Source organism: Candoia aspera, chromosome 3, assembly GCF_035149785.1.
Source record: "Candoia aspera isolate rCanAsp1 chromosome 3, rCanAsp1.hap2, whole genome shotgun sequence".
In the NCBI taxonomy this organism is placed as follows: domain Eukaryota; kingdom Metazoa; phylum Chordata; class Lepidosauria; order Squamata; family Boidae; genus Candoia; species Candoia aspera.
In genome coordinates this window covers 9,320,567-9,338,589 of record NC_086155.1, presented here as the reverse complement: position 1 = coordinate 9,338,589, position 18,023 = coordinate 9,320,567, and the positions used below count along the sequence as shown (strand labels likewise).

The window sequence follows — 18,023 nt, the reverse complement described above, 5'->3', positions numbered from 1 at the left end:
GTGCTTGCTCAAACTCAGCTGAATGTATCTACCTGACAAACAATTTTTGGCTATATAGAACACAGGAGAAAAGATGACGCCAGAGAAGAGAGGAATTTTGGCCCAATTTCTGAGGTTTTACAGGAAAAGTTAAGTCTACCAGACTTTTCCTCCCTCCCTCCCTCCCATGTTTTTCCCAATTTTCAGCAGTGCAATCTGAGGGCTCCAGGGATACAAAAATGGAACTTGAGGACCACATGCAGTCTATATATCAAAGGTTACAGACCCCTGACCTAGATAGTATAACTTTGGTATCTTCTTCATTCATCCTTCGTAACTCTTACTGTCATGCCTCTTAAAAGAAGCCTTGCTGTAGCTACTTCTAACTAATTAGGTTACTTCCACATTTTTGGAGAGAATTGTGGGGCTGGATCTTCAATTTCTTTGGGCACAAGAGCTTAACAAAGGCTCTCCTGAAGCTGTAGTGACAGAGTGGGTAAAGGATGGGGTTGATGGCAGAATTGATCCACAGGAGCCAAAAAGAAACCTCATACCAATATCCAGGGATGCAGTGGCCATGGCAAGCAGCTCGGATAATCATGAGAAGTGTATATGGTGCCCAGCAAAGGCCAAAAATGCCCACAATAACAGCTAGTGATTTTGCTACTTTCTTGTCCCTAGTGAGCCTAACACGTTGGGTCATATTTTGGGAAGCTACCTTCAACCGTTTCTCTAAAGAAAGAGTGGATGCCAAGTCTTTATAATTCCTTTTGCCAGAAGGTTTTTGTTCTGTATTAGAGTCCTGTGAATGCTTTATATTTATACTTCCTTGGGCATTTTCTTCTGGGATGCCCCACTTTGGAATGCTGTGCGTTGCTGGATCCTTTTCCTCCCACTTGCAGCATTTGATGGAAAGCTTGGGCTCTTCCGTCTCCTCCATGAAATTCTGGCTTTCGTGAAGGATATCCAGGCGGATTTTGGTGCGTTTCTGTATGTTCAGGTAGATGCTCAAGTTGAAAAACATCACGCTGATGAAAGGGGTAAAAAACTCAATGGTGGAGGCAGTGATGAGAAAATACCAGTTGTAAAAAAATTCAGCGTAGCATTCCCCATCAGGGATGATGCTCCGTCCAGATATGTATTCCCAGCTGATAATTGCGGGTCCGTACAGCAAGAAAGCTAAAACCCAAACGATCACCATCTTGAATACGGCTTGCTTGGCATCTCCTTGCTGAGCTCTATATGAGACCTGTAAAGGGAGAACAATGAGATAGTTTCACAAGCCATTCCCCAAAATTTTACTAGAGAATATCTTCTCCCTGCATAGATATAAAACTCAAAGAAAAATGATTGATTATTCAGCCAAATGCTTTTCTTGCTGTCTGCCATTATCTGCATCTGATATTTTCATTACTCCCCCTAACTTATTTGACTAGCATATTATTTTCTTTCAACATCTAGCTGTCCTCTTCTAGAGTAGGAAAGGGAACCTCCTGCATTCTTGAAAGAGTTTCATGAACCTTCAGTTCCCAGGGAAACTGTCCAGAGTCTTGCCTGAACAAAAACTCTTCCCTTGAGAGGTATTTGGACCTGTATTCCTGATGAAACCCCACTTGAGACCACCACAAGAAAAATTACACTTACACTTGTTCAAAATGTTGATCTAGTATTCTGGGACAAGGGCAGTCGACCAACTGTTCCCCAACCTTTTTGTGTTTCACCTCTCCTTTAATTTGTCTACTCTACACCTTTCCTCAGCATCCATTCCAATTTTCATTCATTCTTCTTCCTTCCAACATGAACTAGTAACTTCCCTGCATGCTTCCTTCAATCTAGAGCAGCTCCCATCCATGTTTCTCTCTCCTTTTACTTATTCAGCAGTTTCTTTTCAACTTTCCACACTCTTTTTTCTCCTCTCAGGACCACACTCTGGGGTCTGATGGTGGCTGGTCCAGACTTCTGCCTTCCTTTCTGGCCTGCTCATCTGTCTTCTGTCATACTCCTAGTAGCTGCTGGAATCTGGTCAATGGCACTCACAGACTCACCCATCCATGGCATCTCAGATCACCATGGTTCCATGGAAAGCAATCTCCCTTTTCCACTCTGCTGCAATATTACTGTTCACAATCTTCAGATTGTCCCTATGGAACATCATTCCCCCTGAGGTGAGACTGGCCCCATCCCTGAGATCCTTCTAGAAGTCCCTTAAAACATGGTTGTGTCATCAGGCTTGGGGATCTCAAGGAAGTGGTGAATTAGTGAGATGGCTGTATTGCCTATTATGATAGCTCTGTCTGCTACTCTGTTGATGGTAACTTCGACTGGTGTTTTTAATTGCAGAATGCTTTTTTTAATTGTTAGTTTTTATGGTGGGTTTTTATTGGATGCTGCCCAGAGTCACGTTCTGTGAGATGGGCAGCTATATAAATGTGAGAACTAGATAAATAAATAGGTAACACTCTGCAATTTCTGCTTGCCATCCCTGCAGCTGCCACACATTTTGTGCTGCCCTACCATTGGGCAAATCAATATGCACCTATTCTGTTTCCTCCATTTCCACTGTTTATCTTTCATTTCATACTGCACTTTTTCATTTCATTCTGTTATGGAGTCTTTTGATGTATGAAGTGTTAAAGAATCTTTTGTTGCCTGATGTTTGATATATGAAGCGTTACTCTCTAATAGCCTTAACCAAGAAGCCACCGACATTCACAAACTAGCAGCTGCTTCCCAGACAGGGAATATACATGGGTTTTGGCAGGTATGCAACCAACAGAACCCAACCCTTTCATTTCTACTAGAGAAAAAAAACAAACATCTTTTTAAAAATCAGGTAGAAATTGCTGGATGACAGGCTGGAAATGAATGGTATTTAAGACCTCCCCTTAGCTCATTTTTAAGTTTCAGAGGTCCACGTTTTTATCTCTTCCACCACTGAATATTTTGCAAGTGACTACAATTAAAATTGAATGTTTATCTTTTCCTTTTTTTAAAATAGAGGTTGATTTTGTTTATGCCTTGTGAGATTGATCTGTCTCCCAGGGGATGGGAGGTGAGAGAGGATAATTTCACAGGCTTCAATGCAGATGGCCAGCAGGTGGCACTATAGAATTCATTTCATTTTTTTCTCCCCTATTAATTGTCAATAAGGCACATAGGCTGTGAGGGCCCTATCTGTTTCCATGCTGGGGTTAGGGAGAGGATGCCAGATAGAGCGCTCTATAAAAGCTAGATGGTGACAGCAGTAGTTGCTAAGCAGCTACATTAAGCCAAGAACATGGTGCTAGAGTATATAGACCAGTGTTTCTCAACCTCAGCAACTTTAAGATGTGTAGACCTCAACTCCCAGAATTCCCCAGCCAGCCATGGGGAATTCTGGGAGTTGAAGTCCACACATCTTAAAGTTGCTGAGGTTGAGAAACACTGAGGTTGCTGAAGTTGAGAACATTGCTGAGGTTGAGAAACACTGATATAGACCCTGGGAACTTCTACAGAAGAGGGTAGACCTTTAATATTATATTATTTAATATTGAGACCTTTAATATTTCACCCTACAGTTTCTGCCCTGCAGCTACAGGCTCTTTCATACAACCTGTCTGCTAAAACACTTCCCCTTTTTCCAGTACATCTCCCCCCCCCCTTTTTTTTAAATGCAGCTGCTCTATCACTGAGTGATGATTCCTCTCTAAAAGTACAAATGCCTTCTCTTCCCACTTGTATTGGTTGTTTTGGGAACAGAATACAGGACCACATACACTTAAAGCAAAAATCATGTTCCTTTTCTAATAATTGTCACTTTTTACCCTGCAGGACAGAGCAGGGCTATAAAGACAAGCATCCTGAGAGATCTGTATCTTTGTGTACAATCTGAGCAAAGCAAATATGGTAAAAGCTGTGCTCTTGACGCGATGCATGATCAGCATAATCACAACACTCCCAGAATTTTGGCACACCCGGTCTGAACCAGGAAAATGTGTGTTCTGTATTCAAAAGAAACTGTCAGCATGATGCTTTTGCATAATAGCTATGCTAATTAAATCATAGGTCTAAAAAGGCTTTTAGCCTTCCCCGAATTGTCAACGTGCTCATTTATTACCATTTGCCTGTTGGTAGCTGGGTCAATTAGTTCATTTATTTAATTAGCTATTTACTAACATTTGTATCCTACGCAGCTCCAGAGATTTCGGGCATCAAGCATGCAAGCAAAAAACTGTTAAAATCGTTATCACAATCTTCTCCACCATCACAACAGAAATGTAACAATAAAAACAAGAGATGAAGACTATAAGCAAATCCACACCACAATTCTCAATCGCCAGCTTCTCTCTTGAAGCGCCAGGTTTTTATTGCTCGGTCGAACAAAGGACTTTGGGGGTCCTATAGATTTCAGAGACCAATATATTCCATGCACATGGAAAGGGAGAGTTACTGAAAAGGCCTGCTTCTGGATTCACCCCACCCCACCAGGATGGTTCCACCCCAGGACCTCCCAACGGGATGAATCCACCCCACCCCAACAGGGAAGCCAGAGGCTTCCTTCATGGCTGGATCAAACAGGGTGAGTAGATTTCTCTGAACTAAATAATCCTACAGATAGACTGGATCTATGTCATGTAGTACTTTATAGCTAATAGCCAGCCCTTTGAACTTTGTCCAGAAAGCGACTGGAAATCAATGCAGCACCTTAATTTTAGGTGTAGACTGCTCTAGTCACTCAGAGCATGCAGGCTGCTGCATTTTCCACCAGTTGAACTTTGTGTGTGTGTGTGTGTGTGTGTGTATAAAAAATATATATTATTAAGAATTTGGATTATAATAGTAAAATCTAATAGAAACTAAACTAAAAGAAAGAAAAGAGAATAGAAAGAAGGAGTAAAAAATGCAAGAAGAAAGAAAAAGAAAGAAGAAAGAGAAAAGTAAGAATATAATAAAGAAAGAGAAAAGAAGTGACTTCCAACCTTCACCACCACAAGTATAAACAGGTTTAGTGACTCTTCACCCCCTCTAAGGTTACAAACATTTATCTCTTCATCCCATAGCCCATCTCTTATCTATAAACAAATCCCTAAAACATCATCTTTTCAGTCCTGGTGTCAGCAGAAAGTCCATAGAGGGTTGCCGGAAGTAACAACATATCTTGTTTTAACCTTGATCAAATAAACCAACTTTATATTACAATGCAATGCAATGCGATACTTTATTGGCCAAGTATGATCAAACATACAAGGAATTTGACTTTGTTGGAAGAGCTCTCAACATATCTACACAACATCAAAAATAAACAATAATAAAGCAACAATGTTATTTATTAAAATCATACAATCAAGAAAGAAAGAAAAATTGAAGGAAATAACACTACAGCTATCAGCCAACGACACACTCATATTTAAAAGGAGAATTTATCAACAGCATACTGCATCTGTTGTCCAACATGTGTTCACATCCAACAGAGCGTTACCGGTCACATCTTAGCAGTCATGTCTTACCATGCATTGTCAATCATTATATCAGGCTACATTAATTAGGAGTTCAACAGAGCAATGGCACGAGGAAAAAAACTGTTTCAATGTCTAGATGTTTTGACATACGGTACTCTGATTGGGTTTGTGATTGGGCAGAAGTTATCAACAGAACTAGATCAAGGGTGGGATTCTTTAGGAGGGGGCAAATCTCTACCTCTTTCAAGGCAGGAAGACCCTCCCCCCCGAAGCATTTACTGCCTTTCAAATCCAGCCACTTCTCTTTCTCTGGCTGTCTGTAGGTTGAGTTATGGCAACTGGATTTCTTTCTTTTTGGTTGAAATGTTTCACTGCTTGTCCAAGCAGCTTCTTCAGTCTGGGCAAAGGTTGGTGAGGGGACCCCATATGTGTCTTCCAGGGTGGCTGCATTGTCCCTACACCTGAATGGCTGTTAATTGTGCCATGGAGGTGTGGACTGCCTTTGGGATGTCTTACTCCTAAATCCCTCTCTCATCCCCAAGTGGATTGTTAAGAGTGGCCTTCCTGGTAAACTTGTGAAGTGGTCTTAATCTTCCTGGGGACTGATGAAAGAGCAGCATGAAAAATGGGGGACAAGTTGTGTCTGAGGCCTCTGCCTCTGTTGAGGGAAGGATTTTCCACTTTGGCATGAATGGATTCTTTAACTCCTCTCTCGAACCACCTATCTTCTCTGTCCAAAATGTGAACTTCATTGTCCTCAAATGAGTGTCCCTTTTCTTTTAGACAAAATGAGCTTGAATGAGCCAGGGAGTGCTAAACTTCAAACTTCAGGTGTCTAAATTCAAACTTTAGGCAATCCTGTCTACTTCCTCAGAGCTACAGGCTCACAACCATCCCAGATGAACTTGAAAGATGTTGCCTCAATCATCTCTTCGGATTCTGCCCATTTGGCATCGAGCTTCTAGCAACTGCAAGTCATTCTGGGGCAGCAAAATGGTTTAGAAATATATCAAAGCTGCCCAAACAGAGGACTTTGAGCCCATCTTTTCCACAAAGGTCACCTTAAACAGAGCAGCTGGACATTAGTCTCTGTAACTGAAATGCTGTGCTTTTTTAAAAAAAAGCCATTTGTGTATGTCTTGGGTGAGATGACTTTATAACAGCATCTCAACCTTCCGTCATTTCAGCAGAGATAAATTGGGCCAGGCTTGAAAAGCACTTGTTTTCCTAATAGGACTGCTGCTCCTGGCATTAAACATCTCTAAAATCTCTACTCTCTCTACAGTCTTCACTGGCTCTGCAAAGCCTGCCCTTCCTATTTGAATGGAATGAAAAGAAAACATCCACACCGATCCCACAGTATGCATTCACCCACTGAAAACATTTTCAGCAGATTCAGAATTTGCATTTTATTACAAATTAATTGGCTGCCGCTTGCCCAGAGTCGACTGTTTGCATCAGGCTGAAACTGTATAAGCAAACAAATTAATAAATGTCATATTGCACAGTGCTTGCCAGAGCTTCAGCATCTGTGACCATGCATTTATATCAGGGGTGGGCAGGTCACAGTCTGTGGCCCCAAATAATTTTCTTGGGACTCCTAAAATTGGGTATCCAGCTGTCAAGGACACAGTGTGATATTCCACAAGATTTGGTGGAACACACCCCGTAGCTGCCCCCAATATCGCATAGCTAGCATAGATGCTTCTTGTCATGACCTCGTTGCAAGGCACAAAGAGTCTCACAACGTGGATCATGATCATTAAGGAAAAGGGGAAGGAGATAATCAAACCAGGGATTAACACAAGCACCCAAAGGCACCCACACCCATGGACCCATAAGCAACTGAAAAGAGAGACGTCAGAGGAATGAAGATAAGACGCACATGGTGCCCCGGAGGACACAACCATCACAGGGAAACAAAGAAGACACCGGGGAAAACGCCCAAGCAGCCATCAAGGGTCCCATCAAGAGGGATCGAGGCAATGAGGGGTGGGGAAGCCCGGGGCAATACAGGAGGGTATAAAAGGGGCGCCCCCACACTACCTACCCCGTTCCCGTTTTTCGTTCTGTCAGCTATCATTCCAATAAACCAGAAATCCTTAATACCCATTAAGTGAGTCTGTGTCTTATTGCGAAGCGAGGCTGGCCCTGACACTTCTTCTAGCTTGAACGAGAACTTCATCAGGAAAGAGACCTTGATCTCTACATTTGTGCACCTTTGCAAGCCAAGGACCCCCGACAATTCCCAAATTTGTGCTATTTTCAAAGTGTCCCCAGTCTGCAGGATTTTAGTGCCTCTAATCTTGGAGGAGAAAATGTAAAGCATGTTTTCCTCCAGCAGCCAAAGATCTGCCATCTTAATGTCCATCCCTTTGATCTGACTTAAGACAAATGAATTTCTGCATGCATCAACAAATACCCTCTTCAACCACAGTAAAGGGCCTTGTTTGACTTAAAGAGTAATGACTACATTGTGGTGTAATTTTACACAATCCACTTTATAAAATACAGTGTCTGATTAACCTCAAAGAAAAGGTTTGTATGTATCACCAGGATAGTATGAGAAACTAATGAGGAAGTAGGCTGTATTCCACCAAAATAAACACATTAATTTTTAAGGTACCACAAGACTATTCACTGGTCTTGCTACAAGCCAGCTACTATCACCTTCCTGGGACATGTACTGTTTACAGAAAGATGATTGACTAATGCTCTTGAGTGTGTGCTTAGATAATTCGTGAGAAGGTCCATAAAGCCAAAAGGATGCCAAAGACTGGTGCTTGCCCTTATCCAGCATTAAGCCTGCTCCCAGCTGGACTTCAGAGTTCGTTATAAGTCTAAACTTCAGATGCAATGTCAGCTTATTAGAAAAGCAATATAATAAATAAATAATACACTGCAAGTTGGGCAGAGCCAATTCTAGATCTTTCAGTTAAAAAAAAACAGTTGCAGTTTTTAGAAAATATAATATCATGTAGTTCTATCTATCTGCTCAGCAAATCACTGCATTTAGAAGAGGTGCATAATAATGCATTCTAAATATAAGATTGCTATTTTAAAACCTTCAGTGTCAGACTCTATACCACAGCTCTGATTGCCTATTATTATTGTTTTTTCAAAATAATTTCTGCCCCTCCTCTATTTTCCTTCTTATCTCCGCCAGGCAATTTCGGGTGTTTTGAAAACCTCCACTGAGATTTTAAAAATTATTATTTTATTTTTATTGCCAGGGAAATGTGCAGTTGGGATTCTCTTTGAATACCCTTGGGAACTCTGCACCCTTGACGTTGTGGGAATGAGGTTCCTTGGTGCATCTGCCTTGGGCTAAATGCCTGGAACCAGTCCTAATGCTGGTACAATTTATTTTATCTTTTTGTGCCTTTGACTCAGCATTGACTCCTGGTGACTGCCTGGACAAGTCCTGCAGTGTTCTTGGCAACATTTTCAGATGTGGTTTGCCATGGCCTTCATCTTCCCAGGGCTGAGAAAGAGTGACTGGCCCAAGCTGGCTTTGTGCCTAAAACAGAACTAGAACTCACGGTCTCCCGGTTTCTAGCCCGACACCTTCGCCACTACACCAAACTGTCTCACTGGTACCATTAGTGATGAATCATTTAAAGCTGCAAGTAGAAGGATAAAGGGCACCCAACCAAGCAAGGATGCCCTCGTGTGTCTGCTTTGCTTTCACACAGTTTCCTATTTTTCTAATATTAAACATGTTACATTCCATTTCTGCAGGGGTTCCACATCTGTGTGAGAATTAGTCCACTTTTCTCCAAATATATACAGTCTTGGAATGCTTACTTTAATGCATGCATATTCAAATCAAATCACATGCATTGTTACAACCAAAGACCAGTAATATGTATGCATATTCTGCAAGTGATTATTTTCCTGAATGCAATACCGTTTTAGATGTGTGTTCCTCTAAAATACAGTTTCTATTTGTAGGTTCCCAGCAGACCTGTTTGGTATGCAATTGTTTTCTGCATCAGAAAATTTGTGGGGTGAGGTGGAGAAATCAGATTTCTGCATAGAACTATGGTCAGGTTCATGCACAGATTGGCTGAATGAATTTTAGCTGAAATTGGCTGAATAAATGTCTTTCCCATTCCTTCTCCAAGGATACTGATGAGTTCTTCTTGACTCAGAAAGATCTTAAATGCCTCTAGACATCTATCTTAGCCAGTTAGCTTAATTCCTCCCTTTCCAGAGCACTTTTACTTGCTCTGGCTCTGATTCTCCTCTACAGGTTGGATTTTATTCAGGCCGTGGCTTGGAACTACATCAAGCTCTTCCTCCTTCATCTCTTTCAGATCTCTTCTCTGACCCCCTCTCCCTCCACCCGCTCTTTTGCAACAGCTGTTTCCCTTTGCTCAGCTGCCCCCAAAGCAGGTTGGATTGTTGGATGGTAGGAATCTACAAATCCTTCTAGTTCAGGGGTAGACAACTTGTAACCTTCAGGCCATATGTGTGTTGTTGTTTTTTAACCTAATTTTGATACCTGTCTGCAAGAGATTTGACTGATCTGTCCTTTTCATGCAGCTTGACTCTTGAGAGAAAGGGAAAGTACTGTAGTCCCCATCCAGTTTGGGGTCTGGTCTCCTTAACAGAAAAAGTTAAAAAGACGGTCAACGTTTCATACGGGATTTCAGAGAAGCAAGTGATTTATGGTTTTGGAACAAGATGCAATGGGGGAGGAGGACTCAAGGTACAGCATCATATCAAAGTCATTTGTCAACCTTTTGACATGCTAGAAGAGAACTCACCGCTCTGGTCACAGACAGGAATCGGTCATAACTAATCAGAACGATATTGAAGACTGAAGTGGTACACAGTAGATAATCCATCACCAGCCAGAGCTTGCAAAAGCTTTTTCCAAAGGCCCATCTTCCAGTGAGGACATAAGGTATGTACCATGGAATACAAAAGGCACCTGAAATGAGAAAGCATGATTCATGCTTTTCAGACAAATTTCTTCTGCTGGCAGCATCAAAGGGCATAGATGGAATATAAGTCAGGGCATTTATCTCCTACAAAACAATAAATACTGGTTGCTGCCTACTAGCTGTCATCTCTCAGTGCCTTGGCTCTTCCATATACTGCTGAGATGTTACAAGATCAGTCATGGAATATTGATAATCTCTTAAACTAAATTGGTGGAAATAAAAAACCCAATTGAAGTAGGAAGGGGGGGAAATCTCAAAGGCTCAAAAATGGAAGGCAGTTCTATTATTGGGAGAATGGTAGTTCTTCAGCATTCAGCTAGTGCAGCGTGTCAGACTCCTCCGATCAAAAGGTTCACAGAGCCCCTTATCGGAGCATCTTCCATCACTTCCTTATCAAGGGTTTAGACTCTCTGTCGCTGGATGGGAAGGGGTGTTGAGTTGGAGTGTGAATTGCATTATTATGGCTACAGATTTATGATGGTTCACATCAAGGCCAGTCAGTAGAGATACACCAGCAACACCACCTGGATGGGAAAGGGGGGTGACATACTTTCATGGGAAAGGAAGGCAATCAAGGGAATGTAGTTTTAAATGTATGTTTTAGTGGGAATTCTCCATTCGCAGCTTCACCTCTGTCCTAGTCATTTCGCTAGGACATTCATTAAACAGTTAAAGGAATCCAGACTCCTGACTGTCATTGTGTGAATGCTCAAATGATCTAGTGCTGACATTAAGCTGCTGTCATGTTCTCATTTCAATGTGCTGTTAACATTGTAACGTTTCACATGTCCTATTCTGTTCCGTGTTCCTTCACCCGGGGTTTTTCCATTCCTTCGCCCTCCGTTGTTTTGAGGGCTTGGAATGTATGTTTGGGTTTGCACTCCTGCTCAAGGTTACTTTCCCAGGCGCGTCTAACGGCTTCTAGCACCTGGGAGGGGAAGCGTCCTGACGAGGGATGGGGCGGAACTTGCTCACAGGCAAGGCTTTTAAGTTTGTATTTGGCGCGCTTTTGCTCATTCTCAGCTTTCTCTGTATTTGCATACTATTCCTTTAATAAATCAGTTATCTTTAAGCCCGAGCTTGTGAGACTGAGTATTTGGAAGTAGGCAACCGTCACATAAAGCTGAGAATCATTTCATCCATTTTCCGCTAGCCCCATCCAATCGTTGGATAAGAGGGAACGCTAGCGATGACAGAACCTCAGCTTCGCGCAAGTGAGGGAAGCGAGGAGGAACGGGAGGTGGCCAGAATCCGGCCAGCGCTAACCTCGAGAGCGCAAAGAGCAGCACGTCGGGAGTTGCGAGATATCCAATTAGACGAACTGCTGATATCCATGCAGGAGAGTCTCAGGAGTGAACATAGAACTGTTATGGAAAGAGCACCGGGGAGGGGGTCTCCACAATTGTCCTGGGAGCCCGAAGTCCCCTTGTCACCGAGGGTGGTGGTAACCAACCAACCTCCGGAAGAGCCGGTCACTCCAGCCCGAATGAGGGCATTAGAGGATAAAATGGATTTAATAGTGACAATCCTTAAGGATCTACCCAGAGAGGCAGAGCCCACCCCGGAGGATTGGGAGGAAGAGCCGTCACAGTACCCCAGGCACAGTACCCTATTAACCCGGGGGAGAAGCAAGACTCGATCAGCCCGTCAAGGGGGGGAGCGAGAGGCAAGACCTCCTAGGGATCGACCACCCATGGGGACTCGGCGTACGCTGACATTCGCGGCACCGCCACAGCCAGCTGAGCCGGCGAGAACCTTCCCACCATTTGGGGTGAAATTCGATGGGGATCCCACAACGCTCTCCTTCTTTATCACTAATGCCAAGCATTATATAGAAGATTGGGGTCGGAACTTTCGGTCAGAACATGGCAAGATCAATTTCATTGCCAACAAGCTGAGAGGAAGGGCAGCAGATTGGTATGTGCAACTATGCCAGGCTGAGGCAACTGAGTTAGAGGACTTCGATGACTTTTTGTGGGCACTTAAACAGCATTTCGAAGACCCCCTAGCTCAAGAAACAGCTAAAAATGACCTGCGGAAACTCTACCAAGGGTCCCTCTCAGTTGCCAAATATGCGTTGGAATTTAAAGCTTTGGCAGGAAAAGTGGAAGACTGGTCGGAGCCAACAATAATTGAATTGTTCAAACAGGGGCTAGAACCCGAAATCCTTCGATGGGCACTAGGAAGAGATGATCCCAAAACGCTATATGGGTGGATTCAGTTGGCGGGCAGCGCAGAAAATGCCCTACAAACCTATGCCCATACCAAAGAGCTTAGACAAACGCGTCTTGCTAGAGGAGCGCGCACATCTGGATTTGCCAGCCGCCCCAAACCGAAAACCTGGGAAGAGGAGAGGGAGCGACGGTTCTCCAAGGGTCAGTGCCTCAGATGTGGGAAAGAAGGGCATCGAGCCACGTCGTGCCCAAGACGCCGTCCAGAGGAACGACAGACGAAACCTACGGTAAAGTCGCCTGCTCCTGCTCCACCGCGGAAACTGAAAGCAGCCGTCGCGGAACTGGACCCCCCAGAACTACCCTTCGGAGAAGAGGAAGAAGAGTTGCAATTCGAGCAGCCGGCGGGAAAAGCCTACCACCTGCCCTGAAGAGCGCCCTAGGGCAGGTGGAAGAAACCGGGCGTAACCACGATTCGGTGAGTGGAAATTTCCCCACACTGACTGTTAAAGTTAAACTGAGCTCAAAAACCAAAACTGTGGAAGTGTGGGCCATGCTAGACTCGGGTTGCTCCCGTTCCCTTATGCACCCTGATGTCGTAGCGGCTCTGGAACTGCCCACGTTCCCTTTGCCAAGACCTATGATTTTCACCCAATTGGATGGAACTATGGCGGGAGGGAAAGCAGTCAATCATTCCACGGGACTAGTCGCCCTGCAGATGGGCTCCCACCAAGAAAAGCTGCCATTTGTGGTAGCTCCAGTGGGGGGTCCTCTGGTAATCTTGGGGATGCCTTGGTTTGTACAGCAGAACCCTTTTATCAACTGGCTGCATAGAACTGTGACTTTTGCAGATGGATTTTACAAAGTACCCGAAAAGGACCTACTGGAAGACATGGAGGGTGGCGGGGTAGCATATACTAATGTGCAAACGCTTCAACCTCTTGAGGGACTACCCAATCAGTATCAGGATTTTGCTGAGGTATTTGGGGAAAAGGAAGCGGATCGCTTGCCACCCCACCGAAAAACAGACTGTGCCATTGAGTTTTTACCAAATGTAAAATTACCGCACCCAAAAATATACCCCATGTCTCCCAAAGAGCTAACTACGCTAAGGGAGTTCATTGACAAAAACCTGGCTAGGGGTTTCATTGAGCCGGCTAATTCCCCGGTGGGAGCTCCTGTCCTATTCAGGCCAAAAAAGGATGGGTCATTAAGACTTTGTACCGATTTCCGCGGGCTCAATGCGGTCTCAATATTAAATAAATATCCTTTGCCCCTGATCAAAGATATGTTATCACATCTGTCCAGAGGCAAAATTTTCTCAAAACTGGATTTGAGAGAAGCTTATTTTCGTATTCGCATAAGGGAAGGGGATGAGTGGAAAACAGCATTTCACTGTCCTCTTGGGGCTTTCCAATACAAAGTTTTACCATTTGGTTTATCCGGAGCACCTGGGGTTTTTATGCAACTAATCAATGAGGTCTTGCATGACCACCTATTTAAGGGGGTACTGGTATATTTGGATGATGTATTGATTTATACTGAAACCATGTCAGAACATATCCACTTGGTGCGTCAGGTACTGGCTAAATTGAAAAAAGCAGAGTTGTACGCTAAACTGTCAAAATGTGCATTTCATCAGTCACAAATTGATTACCTAGGCTATCGAATTTCATCTCAGGGCATTGAAATGGACCCTGCAAAAGTAGAGGCTATTGTGGCATGGGAGCCTCCCCGTACCAGGAGACAATTACAAAGTTTCCTTGGATTCACCAATTTCTATCGGGCATTCGCCCAAAATTTCGCTGAAATCGCCCTCCCCCTTACTGAACTGTTAAAAACTAAAGGTCAGGGGGATACGCGACGTTCAAAGAACCCAGGCGCGCTCCTTAAATGGACTCCTGCCTGTCAGCAAGCGCTCAAACAACTATTTACCACAGAACCAATTTTACAGCATCCTAACCCCTCTAAACCCTTTGTTGTACAAGTTGATGCTTCTGATTTCTCCATAGGAGCAATTTTGTTACAATCTGACCAATCGGGCGCCTTAAAACCCTGTGCCTACCTCTCTCGCAAATTCACTGAAACGGAGAGAAGATTTGGGTTTGCGCTCCTGCTCAAGGTTACTTTCCCAGGCGCGTCTAACGGCTTCTAGCACCTGGGAGGGGAAGCGTCCTGACGAGGGATGGGGCGGAACTTGCTCACAGGCAAGGCTTTTAAGTTTGTATTTGGCGCACTTTTGCTCATTCTCAGCTTTCTCTGTATTTGCATACTATTCCTTTAATAAATCAGTTATCTTTAAGCCCGAGCTTGTGAGACTGAGTATTTGGGAGTAGGCAACCGTCACAGCTGCAAATCCATTGTATTCGAGAACACTTCCTGGGAAAGTAACTCAGTTGAGAGTTAACGAAATAATGCCGAAACATGGAAGATCTAAGGTGAAGGAGCCATCGCCCTCAACCTCCACTAAGAGGATGGTGCTGTACGCCAAAGAGGGGGAAGAAAAGGTAGAGTCGGAAGGGAGCTCTGAGAGCAGGGAAAGCGAGTGCAAAATGGAAACCCAGCTCAATACTACAGAACGCACTCCTTACCCTCAATTTTGTGAGAGAACCTGAGACTCCGGACACGATACTGGAAGAACCACAGATGGGCCCTTCACAGTTGGGTGCCAAGGTGGTGGAAGGGAGAGCACCCCCACCCCAGGAGGCACAAGTGAGGGTGCTGAGCCCGGGGTCTTGTGGGACTGCAACAGACACCAGTGGGACCCCGCAAGCGATTCATGGGTTGGATGTGAGGACATCCCCCATGGAGGTGATGATGCAGCATGTGTCGAAAACCCTTGACATTATGGCATATGCCCTGGCAGAAATTTTGAGCCAGCTCTCGAGGGTGGCATCGTCAGACCCGTGAGGGAGACACCACACCTTAACCCCCACCAGGGGGTTTGACTCCCCAATTAGACGACGAAGGAGTGGGGGCCATGCAGAAAGCCAAGAGGAGCTGGGGGGACCTTCAGCAGGCAAAGCAGTGCCTCTGGAGACTCTGAAGGAGATACAAGTCAAATTCAATGGAGATCCCTGACAGCTGGCATTTTTCTTGACCAACGTGTCCATTTATATGCGAGAATTTGGGTCCTGCTTCCCCACGGAATACAAGGTGAGCCAGGTTGGCACGAGGCTTCGCGGAGCCACAGCAGATTGGTATGTGCAGCTGCATGCCATGGCACCTGAGCTACACAGTTTGAGGGAGTTCATGAAAGCCCTAAGGGAATGGTTTGAGGACCCACTAGACAAGATGAGGGCAAAATCAGCTATCCAGCAGCTCAGGCAAGGGGGAAAAAGTGTGGCAGAGTACACCATGGAGTTCAAAAGTCATGGACTGGTCAGAGACCACCAAAATTGATTACTTCAAGGGTGGCTTGCAACCGGAGGTCCTAAGATGCGCACTATACAGAGGGGATCCCCCCACTCTAAAAGAATGGATCTGCCTGGCTGGGGAGGTCAAGAATACCCAGTACCAATTTTGTAGGCAACTGAGAGTGCAAGCGGCAGGGAGGAATACTGGCGCTCCATGCCAATTCCCCTTTGCACAACAAAAGCTGTTCCGGGAGAAAGAGGACTCCAAAGACCACACCTGGAAGAAAGGCAGCTACTTCAAATGTGGTAAAGACACACATTGAGCAGCGGAGTGTCCCCGCAGTCCACCAGAGGGAGCCAAGCGTGGAGCAAAACTGGCCAAGACCCCACCAACTAAACACAAAGGAGCCGCCACAACGGTGCTGGCCTGCAAAGACCTAGATGCAGGGCCACTGCTGGAGTCAAGTGAGGACTCAGAACCAGAAGAACAGAAGCTGGCGGGAAACAAATTTCACCTGTTTCGAATCACGCCCACGAACAGGTGGAAAATCCCGGGCACAACATGCCTGATTCTGAGGAGGAGGGAAGGGAAGACCCTCTGGTGAGTGATGACTGCCCCATGTTGCTAGTCAGGGTTGAATTAAAAAACTTAAGAACACGTCACAAAGCCAACCTGGCAGCGATGCTAGACTTGGGGTGCACCAAATGCTTAATACACCCCACACTGATCAACATGTTAAGCCTCAAAACTAAGAGACTTAGCCCATTGTTTTTACCCAGATGGATGTTCCATTGCCCATGGGGGCCCCGTAGAGTTTCAAACTGAAACTATAGCCACGAGGTTCGGGGAGGGCACAAAGAGACCCTGCAATTTATTGTAGCCCCCATAGTGAACTATTCAATCATCCTGGGGCTAACATGGCTAAAAAGTAGAAGACCACAAATAGACTGGGGTACAGGCACCTTAACATTTAAGGATGGTGTTAGCAACCCACCATCCCCACCACCTAAAAAGAGGGATGCCCAACTGGCAGGAATACTACTGAATCAGATACCCGTGGGGAAGCCAGAGGCAGAGTAGCCATACCAGCCGAATACTCAGACTTTACTGATGTGTTTGATGAGGAAGAATCTGACCAATTGCCGCCTCACAGGAAAACGGACTGTGCCATAGAAATTGACCCAGGAGCTAAGCTGCCTAAGCCGAAAATGAACGCTATGTCAGAAACCGAGAAAAAGAAAAACCTCAGGGAATTCATAGATAAAAACCTGGCTAGGGGCTTTATTGAACCGGCTAACTCCATGGTAGCCACCTGGTACTTTTCCGGGCAAAGAAGGATGGCTCCTTGAGACTGTGTACCGATCACCGTGGAATAAATGCCATCTCAGTAACCAACCAGTACCCTCTCCCTCTCATGAAGGACATGCTGTCACACCTATTGAAAGGAAAGGTGTTCACCAAGCTTGATCTCAGAGAAGCCTATTTCAGAATCTGCATCAGGGAGGGGGATGAGTGGAAAACGACCTTCAATTGCCCACTGGGCTCATACCAGTACAAGGTCCTGCCATTTGGGTTGGCTGGGGCCCCTGGAGTATTCATGCAATACATCAATGAGGTCCTCCATGAGCATTTGTACAAAGGGGTCTTAGTGTATTTAGACCTTATTCTGATCCACTCTGAAAACTTAGAGGAACACATCCCACTAGTCAGGCAAGTGCTGCAAAAGCTGAGGGATGCCCAGCTGTATGCTAAACTTTCCAAGTGTGAATTTCACAAGAGTCAGCTAGACTACTTGGGCTATCATATCTCTTCGAAGGGTGTTGAAATGGACCCGGATAAAGTACAGGACATAAGGGGTTGGGAACCACCCCGCACCAGGAGGCAGCTTCAAAGTTTTCTCGGTTTCACCAATTTCTATAGACAATTTATTCCCCAATTTGCTCAAATTCCAGTGCCTTTGACAGATTTACTTAAAACTAGAGGGAGGGGGGAAACACGGAAAGTGACTTCCCCAGGGGCGAAGCTCGCTTGGTTGGACGACTGCCAAGCTGCATTTGAGTGTTTGAAAGCTCTATTCACAGAGGAACCCATTCTGGCTCACCAGACCCAAACCACCCCTTTACTGT

General features: G+C 44.8%; 1 protein-coding gene across 1 annotated transcript in view; it reads right to left on the bottom strand.

Annotated features, from left to right (window-relative positions):
• Positions 1-361: 361 nt before the first annotated feature.
• HRH3 (histamine receptor H3) overlaps positions 362-18,023 on the bottom strand; it is a 35,415-nt gene continuing 17,753 nt past the window's right edge. Inside the window, exons 2-3 of the mRNA XM_063298770.1 lie at positions 10,190-10,356; positions 362-1,228 (exon numbers count right to left, since the gene is read on the bottom strand). Of these exons, the coding sequence (XP_063154840.1) occupies positions 362-1,228; positions 10,190-10,356 (1,034 nt within the window). The remainder of the gene's footprint in view (positions 1,229-10,189; positions 10,357-18,023) is intronic.